Source organism: Ictidomys tridecemlineatus, chromosome 15 (genome assembly GCF_052094955.1).
Source record: "Ictidomys tridecemlineatus isolate mIctTri1 chromosome 15, mIctTri1.hap1, whole genome shotgun sequence".
Taxonomy (NCBI): domain Eukaryota; kingdom Metazoa; phylum Chordata; class Mammalia; order Rodentia; family Sciuridae; genus Ictidomys; species Ictidomys tridecemlineatus.
This window is the reverse complement of record NC_135491.1, coordinates 5,620,871-5,637,243: the sequence shown is the minus strand read 5'-3', so window position 1 is coordinate 5,637,243 and position 16,373 is coordinate 5,620,871. Positions and strand designations below refer to the sequence as shown.

Below are 16,373 nucleotides of genomic sequence, written 5' to 3'. Positions count from 1 at the left end.
GAGAGGGAAGACCTGGGGAATGTTGGTGGGGAGGAAATTCTGGGAGAGAAACAGGAAGGACAGGTAGGAGAGCAGCTCCCGGGCTGGAGAGATCCCTCTGTCAGCAGCGTCTGAGGTGTGACTGCCCAGAGTTGTCCAAGGGCAAGTGGCTAGGAGGCCACCTGCCTCTGAGTCACAGGAGACTCCCCTGCCCCTTCGAGAGGCCCCTTCCTCATCTTTGTGGAGCAGGAGCCCACTCACCACCTCCTTCCTCGGGCACCTGGACACAGGTTGCTGACTGGGGTGGGCCTCTGGGGCTCCCCTTGTCCTATTACCTGCCACACCCACCCCTTTCTCCCTCCTGTGTGTGGCTCAGGAGATGCTCAGAGCATTTTCACATCCTGCCACCTGATGTAGTGGGCAGCTCCTCTCCTCCTTCTTCCCACCCTTTCTATCTCCCACTTGACAAATGAGAAAACCGAGACCCCCGAAATGGAGAGAAATGATGACCAGGTGGAGGAGAGACCAGGCTCAAGGTCAGACACACTTTCCTGGTCTCCTCCTCAAGGAGCCCAGCCTGGCAGCCTTAGGACTTTGGAGCTTTCTCAGCTCAATTTTTCAGGCTATGAATATGCACATCCATAAAGGAGTCAGCAGAAGAAAGGAGACTCTCAGCATTAACACCACCTGCAGGTTGGCACATGCCCTTCCAGGTTTTATTCCGTGAACATTTCATTTTACATACATTCTACATGGTTAGGATCACATAATTTTTTGTGGTTTTCTGTCGTTTAACATCATATGGTGTAAACATTCTTGCATGACACATTTCTGCCTGAGTATTATTTTTAATAACGTCGTCACATCCTTGGACAATCTGACCCAATGTCTAGACAAGCCATTCCTTTGGAACGTACTCAGTGTTTCCATGATTTTGCCACAATACATAATGTGGTGATGGATTCAAACCTCGTTGATTTTTTTTTTTAAATTTTGGTACTTTCTCCCTAGAATTGGAGCTACTGGGTCAAATGCACTAAGTGAGGTTTTCAATTCATGTGGCCAAACCACCTTCCAGAAAGATTGTACAAATTTACTGCTCCAGCGTTTGAGAGTGTTGGTTTCACTGTGTTTTCCACAGCACGGAGGGTTTTTGTTTTGTTTTCTTACTTCTTTGGGTTTTAGATCCTTGCTATTTTGACAGGTTTATAAACATGGTGCATTGTGGAGGTTTTATTATGTCTTTAAGGAAAGAAAGTCAGATATGACTTTACAGGTCATCCTGAGGGAGGAGGCTGGGCCTCCTTATCTCGGCAAGCTTTCTGTTCAGAGCACGCGGTGATGTATTCACTCTTGGTGTCGCCTTAGCGATGCCTTTTCATGGTCTCTTTTATCCAACTGGTAAACTTGCAGACTTGGGAGTAGACACCTGGGTCATTGGGTTGGCCACAAGGGAAAGTTCCCCAGGACACTATACCTTGAAGGGTACCTTTGCACACCAATGGTCCTCCTGAGTCACCCTGGAGGGAACAAAGGAGGGAAAATGGATTAGCTCTGGATTCAGATCAAAGCCCCCTAGAGTCCTAACTCAGTCTTCCACACCAGCTCTCGGTCTTTGTCTTGCCAGACCATTGGCTTCCACTCTGGCCAATGAGAAGAGACTCATCTCTGTGAACCAATGGGAGAGCAGGAATTAGTACCCTAGCAGAATGGACAGACATTGGTTTGAGCCTGGCCAACGCAGCCAAATCTCAGGAAGCGGATGGGGCTTCCAAGGAGGAAGGCCGTTAATTTTCCCACACAACGTGAATGATAAGGACTTTTCCAAGCCAGTGGGCAGAGGAGCATTTCTCCAGGGGAATGATGTATGACCCCTCCTGCATGAAGTGGGCCAGGAATTCCAGGACAGTAACAGGGGAGCTTTAAACCAAGCGCGGGACCCTCTGAGTGTGAGATTCAGGGTCCCTACACACACAGCTTGTGCATTCACGAAGCTAGCCTTCAACAGAGGAGGGAAGAATGCCCACTCTGTCCAGAACATGCTCTTGTCCTTCCTCGTTCCTAATAACACTGTTCCACCTCCCCTGAGAGCTGAAAGAGAGGAGTCATGGGCAAGTGGGGACCAAGCCTGCCCAACACAGAGACAACTAAGAGAAAAAATGAAGTTGGGCATAAAGAGAGAGATGTGGGAAAATGTTCAGAGACAGAGAGTGGTGACAACAGATGAGGAAGAGGGGACAGGATCAGGACAAGGGTCAGGCAAGTGAGGAATTAGCATCAGGCATAAAATCTCAGTAATCACAGTAAATAATGCTTTAAGATAATACTTTCAAGATCAAATGTAAATCAAAAAACTACCACCTGGATGACACAATAGCAAATTTTAAATAATAATAGCATCAGTCCCAGGCTGTGCTGAACCAGGCCGGTGCCTGAAGCAAAAGGACATTCAATAAAACGAATCCACTTTTCATTTAAAATTGTGACACTCTGTTCTTTGTGGGCTTTCTGCATGAATAATATTAAAAATGTGTTGCTTAGAAAATGATTTATCTTAATCACTGAGTTTTTGGTGCCTGAGGCTGCTGAGTGGCCCCATCCATCTTTTTCAGTCCCATTGAACTCTACACATGCCCAGGGTCACAGCAGCCCCTGGGTGGGGTCCTGCCCCTGACCTGGCAGAGAGAGGGGTAGAGAGAGCTGAGGAGGCCAGGCCTGCAGAGACAGCAAGGGCAGGTTCAGAGCTGAGAGGAGGCAGGCAGGGCGGCGGCTGGAGGGGGTGCTCACGTTGCAGGTGTTGGTCTTGGAGTCAGGGACACCAGCACACAGCATGGTTTTCCCCAGGAGGTCCTTGTAAACCTTCTTGCAGTCCTTGGAGGAGATGAGCTGGACATCACTGCACATGAGCGCTGCTGGAAAGGTCACTGCAGGGAAGGGGACAGTGTCAGTCAGAGGCGTGGGTGCCCGGGCTGCTGGTGCTGATGGGGAGAGGATGGGGCCAGAGTACCTGAAGGGCCAAGGCCAGGCTCCCAGATCTGAGGGAGGAGGGCTGGGCCTGGACCCCTGGGGTCTGAGGGAGGAGGCTGGGCCTGGACCCTGGGTCTGAGGGAGGAGGCCGGGGCTGGACCCTGGGTCTGAGGGAGGAGGCTGGGCCTGGATCCTGGGTCTGAGGGAGGAGGCTGGGGCTGGACCCTGGGTCTGAGGGAGGAGGCTGGGCCTGGACCCTGGGTCTGAGGGAGGGGGCTGGGCCTGGACGCCGTCCCTGAGGCAGCCTCACCATCAGGGCTGGTGGTGGTGCCCCAGCCGGAGACAGTACAGGTGGTGCCCGGGGGTTCGCATCTGGAGGGCAGGTCGATCTTCTTCACTTTTGACGACAGCCTGGCCCGGCTGTTGAGCCTCACAAGCATGAGGTCGTTGGCGTGGGTCTTGGTGGAGTAGCCAGGGTGTCGGAAGGACTTTGAGGCCTTGATCTTCTGGGCACTCTTGTCCCCCAGCCGATCGCTGCCCAAGTGCACGTTGTACTCACTGGGAGAAGGAAGTGACATTCAGAGACCTGACAGAGGGAAAGGGACAGGGACCCAGAGAGGGGTGGAGGCCTGGCTGCCCCCGCCCCCCGCCGGCCGCGCCGGCCACCTGCCTCATCCTGCAGTGGGCGGCGGTGAGCACCCAGCGCTCGTCGAGCAGCACGCCCCCGCAGTGCAGCTGGCTGTTCTTGAGCAGGGCCACCTGCCACGGGTGGGAGCCTCTTTCACACGGGAAGCCATCGATGATCTTGTCCCCACTCTTGTCACCCTGATCTGAGGAGAAACGTGGAGACACGTGCGTGATCGGCAGCAGAGGGGGCGCGGCAGCCGCCGGGACGCAGGGCGGCGATGGAGACCCGGGAAACGCGCCGCGGATGGAGGACACTCTCAAGCCCGCGGGAGCGTCTCATCCCAGGGCGAGAGGATGGAGAGACGCTGAGGGGAGGAGACAGGGCCCTGGGCAGGCAGGGGCCCCTGGAGTTGGGAGGAAGCCGCAGAGAAGGGGCACGAAGCCAGGCAGCCCCCCAGGGGAGGAAGATGCCCGGGAGGAGGGAGCGCCGACCCAGGGATTGCGTGGAGAGTTCAGGGGGGACGCGGGGAAGGGCCTCACCATCTTGCCCAGCAGTCCCCAGGGCTAAGGACAGCAGTAGAATTAGCAAGGACGGGAGAAGGGATCCCTCCATGGCGCCTCTCAGGGACTGCCAGATGAGGACTGGCCCCTGCTGGATCTGAGAAGGGGAGAGAGTTCAGGACACAGGAGTTCAGCTCAACCCTAACCCTCAGGCCCAGGAGTCCAGCCTCCTCCCTCAGACACAGGAGTCCAGACCCAGCCCTCCTGCTTCAGACCCAGGGTCCAGGCCCAGCCTCCTCCCTCAGACACAGGGGTCCAGGCCCAGCCTCCTCCCTCAGACACAGGGGTCCAAGCCCCAGCCTCCTCCTTCAGACTAGGGGTTCAGGCTCCAGCCCTCTCCTCTCAGTCCCAGGAGCCCAGACCCAGCCTCCTCCTTCAGACCCAGAGGCCCAGGGCCCACTATCCTCCCTCAGACATCCCTCATACCCAGGACTCCAATCCCAGCCTCCTCCCTCAGACCCAGAAGTCCAGGTCCCCTGGCCCTTGCAGGCTCAGGTATGCAGGCTCCCATCCCTCTCCCACCCTGTGAACCTGTAAGTGGGAATCCTCAGTCTCTTTCCAAGTTGCAGGCCTCCAGCCCCATGGCACCTGGAGTCAGCCGGTCTGGCCAGCATTACTGCCTCGCCCCCACACAACCTTCTTGATAAGGTCCCTTCTCACCTTTGGAAGGTTGATCTGATCTCAGCTCTGGCCTCTGTTGGGAGCCAAGTGTCTGCAGCCCTCTGCAGGGCTGTCCTCTTATACCACTCCCGCCCCGTGCCCGCCCCCAGCGCCCTGGGGTGCAGGCAGAGGCGGCTCCAGGACACCTTCCTGTGTTCAGTTAGGGTTATCTGGAATCCCTGGGGCAGCCCAAGTAATTGATACCACACTGCTTCCCCACCCTCCTGCCAGCAGCCAGGCTGGGCGGCACCCAGCTAGCTCACCCCTACATATTCGGGCCCCACCACCCCTGCTGGTTGCTCACTGGGAGGGCCCAGGTGCAGGGCCTGAGGAGCAGGAGAGGAGCAGGATTCAAGAGAGGCAAGGCACAGCCGCTGGCTCTGTCCTGGGTCCTCCTCTGGGGCCATTCCCTTGCCCTCCCCTGCTCTCAGGTGGCCTGGGCCCTCCACCCTATGGCTGAGGAGCCTGTGGGAACCCGGAGAGGCCAGGTCCCAGTCTTACCTTTGAGCCTGAGCTTGTTTCCAACTGAGGGTTTACTGTCAACCGCTGAGTCTGTGCTGTTTATTCTACTCATGTCATATGTAGGTTTCTCTCTGTAGCCGGGATATGTAATAAAAAATGTCTATGGCAAATATTATCTAATGCAACCTTTTTTTAATATTTATTTTTTAGTTGTAGTTGGACACAATACCTTTATTTCACTTATTTATTTTTATGTGGTGCAGAGGATCGAACCCAGGGTCTCCACGTGTGAGGTGAGCACTCTACCACTGAGCCACAACCCCAGCCCTACCTTTTTTTTTTTCAAACTTTACAAAATATTGTGAACAGTTGTCCCTGCTGGTCCCTTTAGATCCTTTCCCCTTTCTTTGTAATGGTGTATGATATTCCGTACTATGGCTTTAGTATTGTGGCTTATGTAATCTGCTTCACCTTGAAGTTCGCTTGCAGAGTTTTGAATGTAATAATGAGGAGTAAATTTGTTTCTTCACCTTTGCTAGTTGCATTCATCCTTCAAATGTCTACCGTGTGCCAGAAACTGCTCTGGGTCCTGAGGGGACTGCCTGCTTGGTTGAGTTGGAGACCCAAAAATAAACATATGGAAATAAATAAGCTCATGAAATACAGAGTTTGTTAAGTGGTGGTGAGCGCCATGGAGAGAGACTGACATGTGATATGGTTCTAGCCAATGAGGAGTGAGGGGGAGACCCTGGCACTTCTGAGAAAGCAGGGAAGAGGGTGAAAGAATTATGGGCTCCCCCTGCCCTCCAGGATTCTGGGCTCTCATATTAGGAAAGATGTTTCAAAAGGCTCCTGGAGAAGGTGGCATGTGCACTTGAAGGAGGTGATGGAGGAATCCCTGTGGTTACTTGGGGGTGGAGAGTTCCGGGGAGAGTGAATGGGCAGGTGTGTTAGACAAGCAGCAGGCGCAGAAGGCCATGCAGCTGGAGCTGGGTGGGGAGAGGAGCTGACAACTGGGCAGAAATAGAACAGGACTCTGGTGGTGGGGACCTTGAAGGCCAGACTCAAACGGGAACCATTTTCAGATTATTTCTTCAACACGATAGAATTGACCTCAATTTCTAGATCAGACTCAAAAAGTGATCCAGTCTTCAACCCTGGGCCCAGACCTGCTCTCAATTTGACCCTCCCCTCCACCTTTGACCTGTGTTCCAACTGTGACAGGTATTATGTCCACCCAGGCTTTTATTCCTTCTGCAAACTCTGATTTTCTTTGAGTAACCTTTTTTTTGGGGGGGGTACTGGAGATGTGCCCCCCTTTTTATTTATATTTTTGAGACAGGCTCTAAGTTGCATAGGGCCTCACTAAGTTGCTGAGGCTGGCTTTGAACTTGCAATCCTCCTGTCTCAGCCTCCCAAATCACTGGGATGACAGGCGTGAGCCACCACACCTGGCTTTTTGGGTAATCTTTTATCCTCATCATGGCCATAATCCTGGAGGATCCAATTATGGAAACCACATGATGCTTGCTGCTGATTGGTTTAAAATTGACATGTGATATGGTCTTAGCCAATAAGGAGTGAGAAGACCCCTCCAACTTTTATGAGAAAGGTGTCCTGATTTTCACAAAGACAACACTGGAAGTTTCTTTATTTACCCATGGCGTCTCTTCTGAATGCAGATTCTGGAACTGTGTGAGTGGACCATGAGGAGAAGTGGGCAGAGGATTAAGCCAAAACACTGCCGGAGCCCACAGGTCATCGGCTGGGTCTTCCATGCCATCACTGGGGTGGCAGTCCGCCAGCTGTGCAGCCCCATCGTCACATGGCTTTTCCAGGCTTCCTGTGGGGGTCCAAGTCCTTTGGTCCTTGTAGTCAAGTTCATCCTTACTAACACCTCAGTGTTCCTATAAATCCCAACTCAGATACCAGATCTTGAGCCGGAGCCATGAATCCAAATCCGGTGGCCATTTGAATCCCTATCTGGAAGCCACTGTAGTCACCAAACCCAACCCTTCCTCCAGCCTTCGTCCCCTGTCCACAGAGGCCCCGTCCTTCACGCACTTAACAACATATAACAGGCAGAGCTGTGCCAGGTGGGGTTGGTGCTGAGTACTGTGGGGCAGGTCACTCTGAAAACACACCAAGTCCCCGTTTTGTCCAAATTGAAGAGTCTTTATTGTTGGACCGGCAGAGACTGCTTCCTACAGGACCAAGTTTTCTCTGCAGGAAGACAGACTAAGCCTCAACATTTTAGGATATTTAAAGGCAAAAACTGCAAAAACCACATCCAGGTTGACATAGCAACCAGCAAGCAAGCAAGCAGGCAGGAGTCCAGGAGCTGAATGATACCATTAACCAAACAATGCAATGTCCTGAATCGTATTTTCACTCTATTTCAGTATTTCTCATGGGATTTTCCATAATCATAATCAAAAGAGAAATGGATCAAAGTGACCCTAGTCCAGTACAAGTTAAAGAATGGTTACTAACGTCTAATCAATTATTCCCCAATAAGGTACACTGCCCAAGGAAAATGGGAACCAAAGAGAGGGATTTTACATCCTATAAGAATTGCTACTTTGTGTTGCCAAGTATGCTGTGCTAGGCAACTAGTCATGGGTACAGAGGCGGGGCTTTCCCACGGGAGAAGCATTTCTTACATGCTATGGAGTCTCAGGGTAAAAATGGAGTCTGTTTGGTCATTGCCCATATAGCCTGGCCCTTAACACTGAGGGCACCTGCACAGATCGGGATAGAGCCCTTGTCTTCAAGGAGCTGTGGGTCTCCTCCAAAAGAACAACCTCAAATAATTCAGAACAAACCAATGTAAAATATGGTATGCTCTGAAGGAAAAGGACGGGGTATCGTGGAAGCACATCGGGGAATTTTGACAATGAGCTCAGAGTTGAAAGAACAGCAAGCGTTGACTGGAAGTTTCTGGGCGGAGCAAGGAGGACACACTGTGCAAAGAAAGTGACAGGTGCAAGGGGCCCTGTGCTGGCCATGGTGTGGATGCAGCCCAGAGCCAGATGGGGGCAGGCCCTGAGGAGCCTTGCGTGTCGCAGTGAGTCCCACTTTATCCTGCAGACAATGAAGAATGACTTGGACTTCAGTGAGGAGAATGGCATAACAAGACCTGTATTTTCAAAACGTCACCCTGGCTGCTGTATTTGGGGGATGAGAAGACCTTGGGAAACCATGAGGAAGTCATTGCTCTTGTCTAGGGAAGAGACGTTGGTGACTTGGACAAGGATATCGGGAGGTGGAGATGATGGTAAGTGCATGGATTCAAGTTATGCTTAGGAGAGAAAATCAACAGGTCCAAGCCAACAACAGATGTGTGCAGGGGGGAGGGTGTCAAGGCTGTGGCCTCTCGAGGGTGCTGATGGAGGAGGGGCATGGGGGCCAGCTGCTTCCGACAGAGGCAGAAAGAGCTTGGAGGCCAGCTTCAAGGTCAACCCTAATGCCAGCCAACACCAATCTTCACACTAGCCCTGGGCTTGACTGGTTCACAATCGTAACACCAAATTCTGCTCATCTTTGACCAACCCCAATTTCTACCTGAACCCAGAACTTCAACCCTGACTTGAGTTTCTGACTTCAAATATCCACACAGGCCAGAACCCAGACCTCAATAACCTTGACCCTGGATCTCCCCTAACCATAAGCCAAACTTAGCCTGGACCCAAATACCGAGTATCACCATAGCCTCAACCCCAGACCTGCCCCACGTACAACTCAGACTTCAGTGTCTGCCTTGGCGGCAGGGAGCCCACTTGACGTCCTCCCCACAGATCCACCCAGCTGCCATCCCACACCAGTCCCAACACCCTGACCCCAATCCCACCCTGATTCCCATCCCAACCCTCGATTCTATTCCAACTTCTCCCCAAACTCCACTGTCACTTCTTCAACTGACCCTTCATTAAACACAAACTTGAAAATAAACTCTGCCAACTAACTCTGTTTTGATGGGGATGCTGGGCTAATTCAGTTCAGGCTAATTCATTAGCCCTGAGATGTTGACTCCCGTCAAGTCCAACAGCAGATTCCAGAACTGGGCCCTTGGCCTTGTCCACTGCACAGCAGGGCCCTGGCCTTGGGGAGCATCAACCTTCCTGATTTGAGCTCCCCAAACAAATGCAGGCAGACCCTGGGCCATGTGAGGTCACAGCCCCATGACCCAGCACCTGAATCTTTCCTTCCTGGCTTCCCAAATAGAGGAGTTTTAGCCAGACTCGCGGGATGCTATCTCCTGCCCACATGTTCACCCCAGATCCTCTCATCCCTCAGTTCCCTGCCTCCTCAGCAAAGGAAAGGCGCTATGTTGGCGGGGAGCCTGTCATCCACCCCTAAATCACCAGATGTGGTTGGCAGACCTGTCACCCTGGAAGCTGTGGCCTTAATTATTTAGTCTGGCTTTGTTGCTGGTCTTCAGGAGCAGAGGCGCTCTGTTGTTTTCTTTAGCACCCAGCCCAGACCAGAAAAGATAGGAGGGACTTACACAAACACTAGTTTGCAAGCCTCTGGCACCCACAAATCCACTGCCTTTGTGCTCAGGCCTCCCTTGATCTCTGAGCCATTCTGCCTCAGGGTGTCATAGAAAGAATGTGGCTCACAAGTCAGTCCAGCCCAGGTTTGAGTCCCTGTTGCCCACCCTGCAACTTCAGGTAAGGGACTTCTCTTACCTGAGTCTCATACTGCCCTTCTCTAAGGCGGGAACCCGCAGAGCTTACTTCTCCAGCCAACTGGGAGGGTTATATAAAAACGATGGGAAGTTGACAGCTACCCAGCAGGCTCCAAGTTAGTATCCCTCCTGGGATCCACCATCCAGGGAAGGAAGCAGGTTGCCACGCAGCTCTACCTACAGGGGGCGTGTCCAGTGTTCTCAGATCTTATCTCTATTCTTATCTCTATTTGGCCCAAGTGAGGATTGACATCTTCATTTTACAAATGAGGAAATGGAAGTTTAAGAGGTCAGATCCCCTGAGCAAAGTAGCACACTGAAGGAGCAAGTGTCAGAATTTGACTGTCAGGGATTGAAGAGCCCACGGTATCCCTACTGTACAGATGCATACTCTGTAAAGGAAAGTTCCCTGTTCCACCCTCAAACACCTTGAGTCTCTCTGCTTTCAAGACAGATTCAGAAGCCCTGGGCCTGATACAGATGCATGCCCCCACATGGGTTACAGCCCCCTGTGCCCTTCAGGGTTAGTCCCAACACCTGTTGCTAAGTCCACCCAGACACCTGGCCTCTTACCTCCCGCCCTCTGACCCATGTCTTGAACCTCTGCTGGTGACTCATCCTGCAGCACATGATCACATGAGAACTGGCATCTGACCATCCTGCCCCGAGGGACCCTGGACACTGTGACTCTAGCACCTCCTGACTCAGCCTGTGGTTTGATGGCCCATTGCTTCTGACTTCCTGGATTCCCTTCTCCCTTCCTCCAAGAGCAGTACCCCACTTCTTTAGGGGAGTTGCTCCCTCATTCCCTGTAGTTCTGGAACACTGTCAATCATAGGTCCCCAATCCCAGCGGCCCACTGGGCCACAGGAAGGACTCAGGCCAAGCCAAGGAGTCTCATGCTTGACCTTTAACAATAATGATGGGCCCAAGGGGTGGGGCCAGTTCAAGCTGGACCAATCAGATTTGGAGACTGCTGTGAGCAAGACATCTCAAACACAAATAGCCCTAGTGGAGAATGGCCTTCCAACAGCCCTGAGTGGCCAAGTTTCCTACCATGTGACTCCACATAGCCACCCATTGGATAGGACTGGTTACCTGACCAGAACTCAAACAAATGGTCACTCAGTGTTCTATGCTGTGGCTAAAGGAGAAAAGGTGAGCTGGACCGGTCAAATTCTCTTTTATAAGAATAATCTGAAGTCCTAGGACAGTGACTGTGTATGTCCTCACACTATGTACTACCCGCCACCTTTCCCTAAGGAAATATTTATTTATTTATTTTTCGAGATGCCAGGCAAGAGCTCTGCCACTGAGCTATATCCCAGCCCTCCTAAGACAATTTATGTGTTTTGCTCTAATGAACAATTCCCAAAAGGCGCATTGCTCCACATTTCAATTTGGACACAATGTCATTTCCTATAGTCATGGCAGATGCCCCAAGACAACTCTAGGTTGTGAGAAGGATTTCTAGATATGGGGGCTAACAGGTATATTTTTTTTTTTGCTAGTCCCACAGGTGTCATTTGTAAATACCTGTTCTCTTCTCTATGCAGATTTCACAATTGAAAAAAGTGGAAAAAAAATCTCCCCAAAGCTTATAACACTTTAGCTGCTCAAGAAGAACAATGACTACAACTAAATGAAACCCTTTAAAGGGACATATATTTGCTCTCATATGTGGAAGCTAGAGAGGAAAAAGGAAAAGAAAGGTGGGGGCGGATCTCATAAAAATCAAAGGGAGAAAGTAGAGGAAAGAGACTGAGGGTGAGAGGTGGGTAGGGAGGGTGGAGTGCTGGGAGTGACGCTGGCCAAATTATACTGTCATCTTGTGTGTATGTAGGAATATGTTAACATCAAATCCCATCATTATGTACAATTATAATACACCAATAAAAATATGGGGAAAAGACTATCTTTCACATCAGCCACCTGGACATTGAAAAATTTTGAACGTCTTTTCTCTCTTGAAAAATGTTCCCACTCACCCAAGTCCTTGGGGGTGGGGAGTCACTTCAGGCAGTGGGATGGCCAGAGTGGCCAAGGGGTCCAAGTCTCCGCAGCTCTCCCGCCAAGCCCGCCAGCAGGGGGCAGCACCTCCCCCTCCCCGCCAGGCAAAGCCCAGACAAGCAAGAAGCCAGCCAGTCTCGTCAGTTTATTAAAGGAGGCCCGGGGTCCCCCCAGGATCATCCCCTCTTTCCCATGGTCTTCTTGATCCAGTCCAGGTAGCGGCAGACGTTGGTGTAGACGCCAGGTCTATCGGGCCGCCCGCAGGGGTCCGAGCCCCACGACGTGATGCCCTGGAGCAGGCCGTCGCACACCAGCGGGCCTCCGGAGTCGCCCTGGAGGGGGAGCCACACGGCGACGTCCCTTAGCCACCCACAGTCCCTCCTGCTGCAGCACCTGGCACTTAGACCAGGTCTTCTGCAGGATTGGTCCCTGGAGCCAATGGGGACGAGCACCGGCCCCTGAGACCAATCAGGAGGGAGAAGGCGGGGACACAGGATGTCCAAGGGCTAGGGCCAAAATCCTGAGCAGTGAGGGAAGAGTGAAGTCTCTAGGGTCCCACCCCGAGAGAAGACGGTGGGGACCAAATGGAGGGGACTGAGCTGTTTCCTCCGTGGATTCCAGTTGCCAAAAATGGGAGACGGAAGCAGAGTTCTTGTGGAGACAGACGCACGGACACACACACTTACACACACACACACACACACACACACACACACACACACACACACACACACACACACACACACACACACACACCAGCACAGCAGATCCGCAGGGAAGAAACCCCTGACCGGTGGAAACGACTTCATTTTTGGCCAATGAGGAAGAAAGCATTGTCTTCAGGGGCCAATCAGTAGCGACGGGGGTGGGGCTTCCATGAAGGAGTCAAAGCCAGGGGACCCCGAAGGACCCCGAAGGACCCCGGAGCAGTTACAGCCAACACGGAAAAAAGGGCCTCAGGAAAGGGGATGGGAGCTTCCTGAGGAGGCAGCAAAGTCGAAGCCAACGTTCCCTGGCCACCTGGCGAGGCAGCCTGGCTCCGCACGGAAGCAATCAGAGGAGAAGGGAGCCATCCCAGGGGACCCAGGCAGGTAGGGGCGATTCCAGAAGTTAGGCTGGGAGGGCGCAGGGAGCCGGCCTAACCTCCAGCCAGACTCTGTCCCCTGCGAGGACGTCTCCCTCATTGTCCAGAGCGCCCCTCCCGGCAGGTCATCCTGCAGGCAAGGGTTCCTAAGAGGATGAAGTCACATCCAGTGCTCCTGATCCCTACGCCCTGTGACCTCGACTGGGAGTTTGGCTTCCTGTGTGCCTCCTTCCCACTCAGTAGGGGTTGGGGCAACCTCTCTGGGTACTAATTCTTTGGAGTCCCCTTCTCAAGACTGGAACTCCTGAGGGTCCTACGAGATGAGGGAGGAGATCTCAGAAGTCACTCACCTGGCAGGTGTCAGCCCCGTTGCTGTTGCCCGCGCAAATCATGCCATCTGAGACCTGCCCTGGGTAGGCATCCTCGCACTTGTTCTGAGAAAAGATTTGCACTTCTGCGCAGTTGAGGGTATCAGGAAAGTTCTCTGAGGAGAAAGAGGTGGTAAGAGAGCAACCCTTTCTTTCCATTCCCATCTGGATCTAATCCCCACTTTGTTCACTGGAAGTTGCTCTGGGGGAGTTTTCTGGAACATTCTGCTGGGCCTACGTACTAGATACATTAAAGGAAACTGCAAATAATACCACAGACGTGTCTTTATCCATCTAGAGAGTGGCTGTCTGATCTTATCTTATCCTAAGTCATTTTCAAATACAAAGGCAGGTGACTGGGGAAAAAGGGCTGTGATGTCCCCTTAAGACACCTCTGACCCTCTTAGCTAGTCTTCTTGCCCTCAGACCAATAGGGTGGAGTGGGGAGGGCTCAATTTTAGATAATTCCACTTTCCAAATGTCACTCTTTCCTAGAAACATTTCCTGGCTCCTCTAATTAAAATGCCACCCCTCTACCGCTCCCTACATTTACCCTCCACATTATTTAATTATAGCTCTTAACTCTACCTGATATTTTATTTTATGAGTATTTGCTTACTCTCTATTTCCCTCACCTGGCAACGCAACTACATAAGGACAGGGTGCTATAGTGTGTTCATGATTGGATCCCCACTGCCTACAATAGCACCTGGGGCATGCTAGATGCTCAATAAATAAGTGTTGAATTAATGCTTGAAAGTGGAATTCATTTTTTTTTCATTAATCTCCTTTGAGGAATAAACATAAGAAAATAATTTTCTGTGCTCACAATCTCATGTGATCACAGCAGTTCTTTGAAGGACAGACACATTCCTTCACTTTCTTGTTACCTCAGTTGTTCAACAAATACTTGTTGAGCACCTTCTATGTACCAGTCACCATCCCAAACACTCAGAACACACAATGAAGAAAACAGATGTAACCTAAGGCCTTGTGGAGCTGAAGAGAGTCTCTTGGATGATGATTCTCAACTTGCAGATGAAGAAAGGGAGGCTGAGAGATGGAAAGGGACTTCCCCAGGTAAAGGGGCAGAGCTGTGGTTTAGGTAGATTCATGAGCAGATGTGTTTCTGCAGCAATACAACATCTCATCTGCATCAGGAGTCAGGCATGCAGGGACCTGAATCTTGCTTTGCCACTTCCTGGAGGATCCTATTGCTTCTGAGAGCTGAGCCCCAACTTTTATTTTCCACTATGAAGTAAGGCAAGGGGCTGTCTAGATTCTGAAGTCCCAAAAGGATGCCTTTAATAGAGGTCCAGACTTTTGGACCAAGAGTAAGAAGGGAACTAGGGACCTGGACCACTGAGTGCTGGGGGAAGAAGGGTATAAACTCATACCAAGGCAAGAGGGGATGGGGCCAGGTTTCCTGGGTTCTACAGGGAAGGGACCGAGGAGCCTGCTTTCCTGGGCTCCTGCAGAGCCCATATATCCCAGGTCTGTTATGAAGATTATATAAAATCATAGACAATGAAAGTTTTCATGAGATGGTGCTATCTACCAAAAAGAGAACTTTTGGGTTTGTTTTTCCAGCCCTGCTTAGCGATCTGTTGACTCTCTTTCCCTCACCACTCCTGTCTGGCTTCAAGGTTTCCAATAAGGACCTCTGGTGCATCTCAACATCACACATCACTTTCCCTTCTTTATCTTCTGTGGGAGCTGTGCCTTGCCCATGGCTCAGGGTCCACTGGGCCAACAGCTCCTCTTCTCCCTCCAAGCCCACTACCTCGGGGGCTGGTGACAGTGCCCCAGCCCGATATAGTGCACTTCTGGCCAACATGGGCACATTTATCCGCCAGGTTGATGGGCTTCACTTTGGGCCCCAGGGATGCTTGACCACGTAGTCGGATGAGCATCAGATCGTGACTGTGGTCATCCACGTCGCTGTTGTTGTAGCAGGGGTGTTGGATGGACTGAGCCACTGTGATTTCCTGCTCGGGCCCGTCTTTACTCTGCAGGCTGTGATCACCCAGTCGCACTGTGTACTTCCTGTAAGTGGTAGGAGGTAGCTTGGAACCCAGGCAGGAGCACCTGAGTACTGGGGCACCCAGCATCTCCTCCCTCAGGACCAGAGTCCAGACCCCAGCCCTCTTCCCTCAGACCAGGGGTCCAGCTTTCTTCCTGAGTGAAGGCCTAAACCCCCTCAGACCCCAGCCTGCCCCTGCCCCAGAGATCCACTCACATTTTTTTACAGTGGGCAGCTGTGAGGATCCAGTTGGCACCAACAAGGACAGCCCCGCAGAGCAGTCGCTGGCCCTGGAACAAGGCCGCCTGCCAGGGCTGAGAGTGGGCTTCACACTCCTGGCCCTCCAGGATCTTGGACCCCTGTGCCTTGGCGCATCCTGCGGCAGGAGGGACAGGGTTGGATCTCCACCCTCGGGGTCAGTGCCCGGGCCAGGACAACCACTGTGGGTTCAAATGGACACACGGCCAGTCCTCCGCGTGCTCACTCACTGACGGTCCCAAGTCATGGCGAGTCACATAGCCAAGTGCGCGTCTGCATGCATTCACACAGATCCTTGTACGATACTCCCACGTGTGTCTGTGCGGGCGCCCCCCTGAGTACTGATGCCATTTTCAGCAGAACTGAACCCACTCCCACGCCTGCGGTGTCTTCCACACCTCCATCCACACCCAGGAGGCCCACAGAGGCTCCCACACCAAGTCACACGCTTCACACGCCCCACACCACCACACGCACCCACATACCCACCCAGCTTTCGCCCAGGCTCCCAGCACCACTGCTGCCTTCTGCCCCCTCCCTTCAGAGGCCTCCCTGTCCCCTACCTGCCCAGGCTCCCAGCAGCAAGAGCAGGATCCTCCAGTAAAGAGCTGCAAGGGGTGGGGGGCGTCCCATGGTGTCTGAGGGAGGGAGAGGGTGGGGCTGAGACAGAAGGGAGGAGCCTGA

The 16,373-nt window shown here is 52.4% G+C and overlaps 2 protein-coding genes across 2 annotated transcripts; both read right to left on the bottom strand.

The window, feature by feature from the left end:
• Window positions 1–673: 673 nt before the first annotated feature.
• Window positions 674–4,230, bottom strand: Klk7 (kallikrein related peptidase 7). The gene is made up of 5 exons (XM_078031526.1): window positions 4,114–4,230; window positions 3,613–3,776; window positions 3,257–3,500; window positions 2,767–2,903; window positions 674–1,499 (listed from the first exon to the last, which is right to left on the bottom strand). Exons 1-5 carry the CDS (start codon window positions 4,184–4,186, stop codon window positions 1,344–1,346), a joined length of 774 nt encoding a protein of 257 aa, XP_077887652.1. The 5' UTR covers window positions 4,187–4,230; the 3' UTR covers window positions 674–1,343.
• A 7,856-nt stretch (window positions 4,231–12,086) lies between these two features.
• Window positions 12,087–16,351, bottom strand: Klk8 (kallikrein related peptidase 8). The gene is made up of 5 exons (XM_013365869.4): window positions 16,253–16,351; window positions 15,648–15,807; window positions 15,192–15,454; window positions 13,391–13,524; window positions 12,087–12,288 (listed from the first exon to the last, which is right to left on the bottom strand). Exons 1-5 carry the CDS (start codon window positions 16,320–16,322, stop codon window positions 12,133–12,135), a joined length of 783 nt encoding a protein of 260 aa, XP_013221323.1. The 5' UTR covers window positions 16,323–16,351; the 3' UTR covers window positions 12,087–12,132.
• Between the last annotated feature and the right edge of the window lie 22 nt (window positions 16,352–16,373).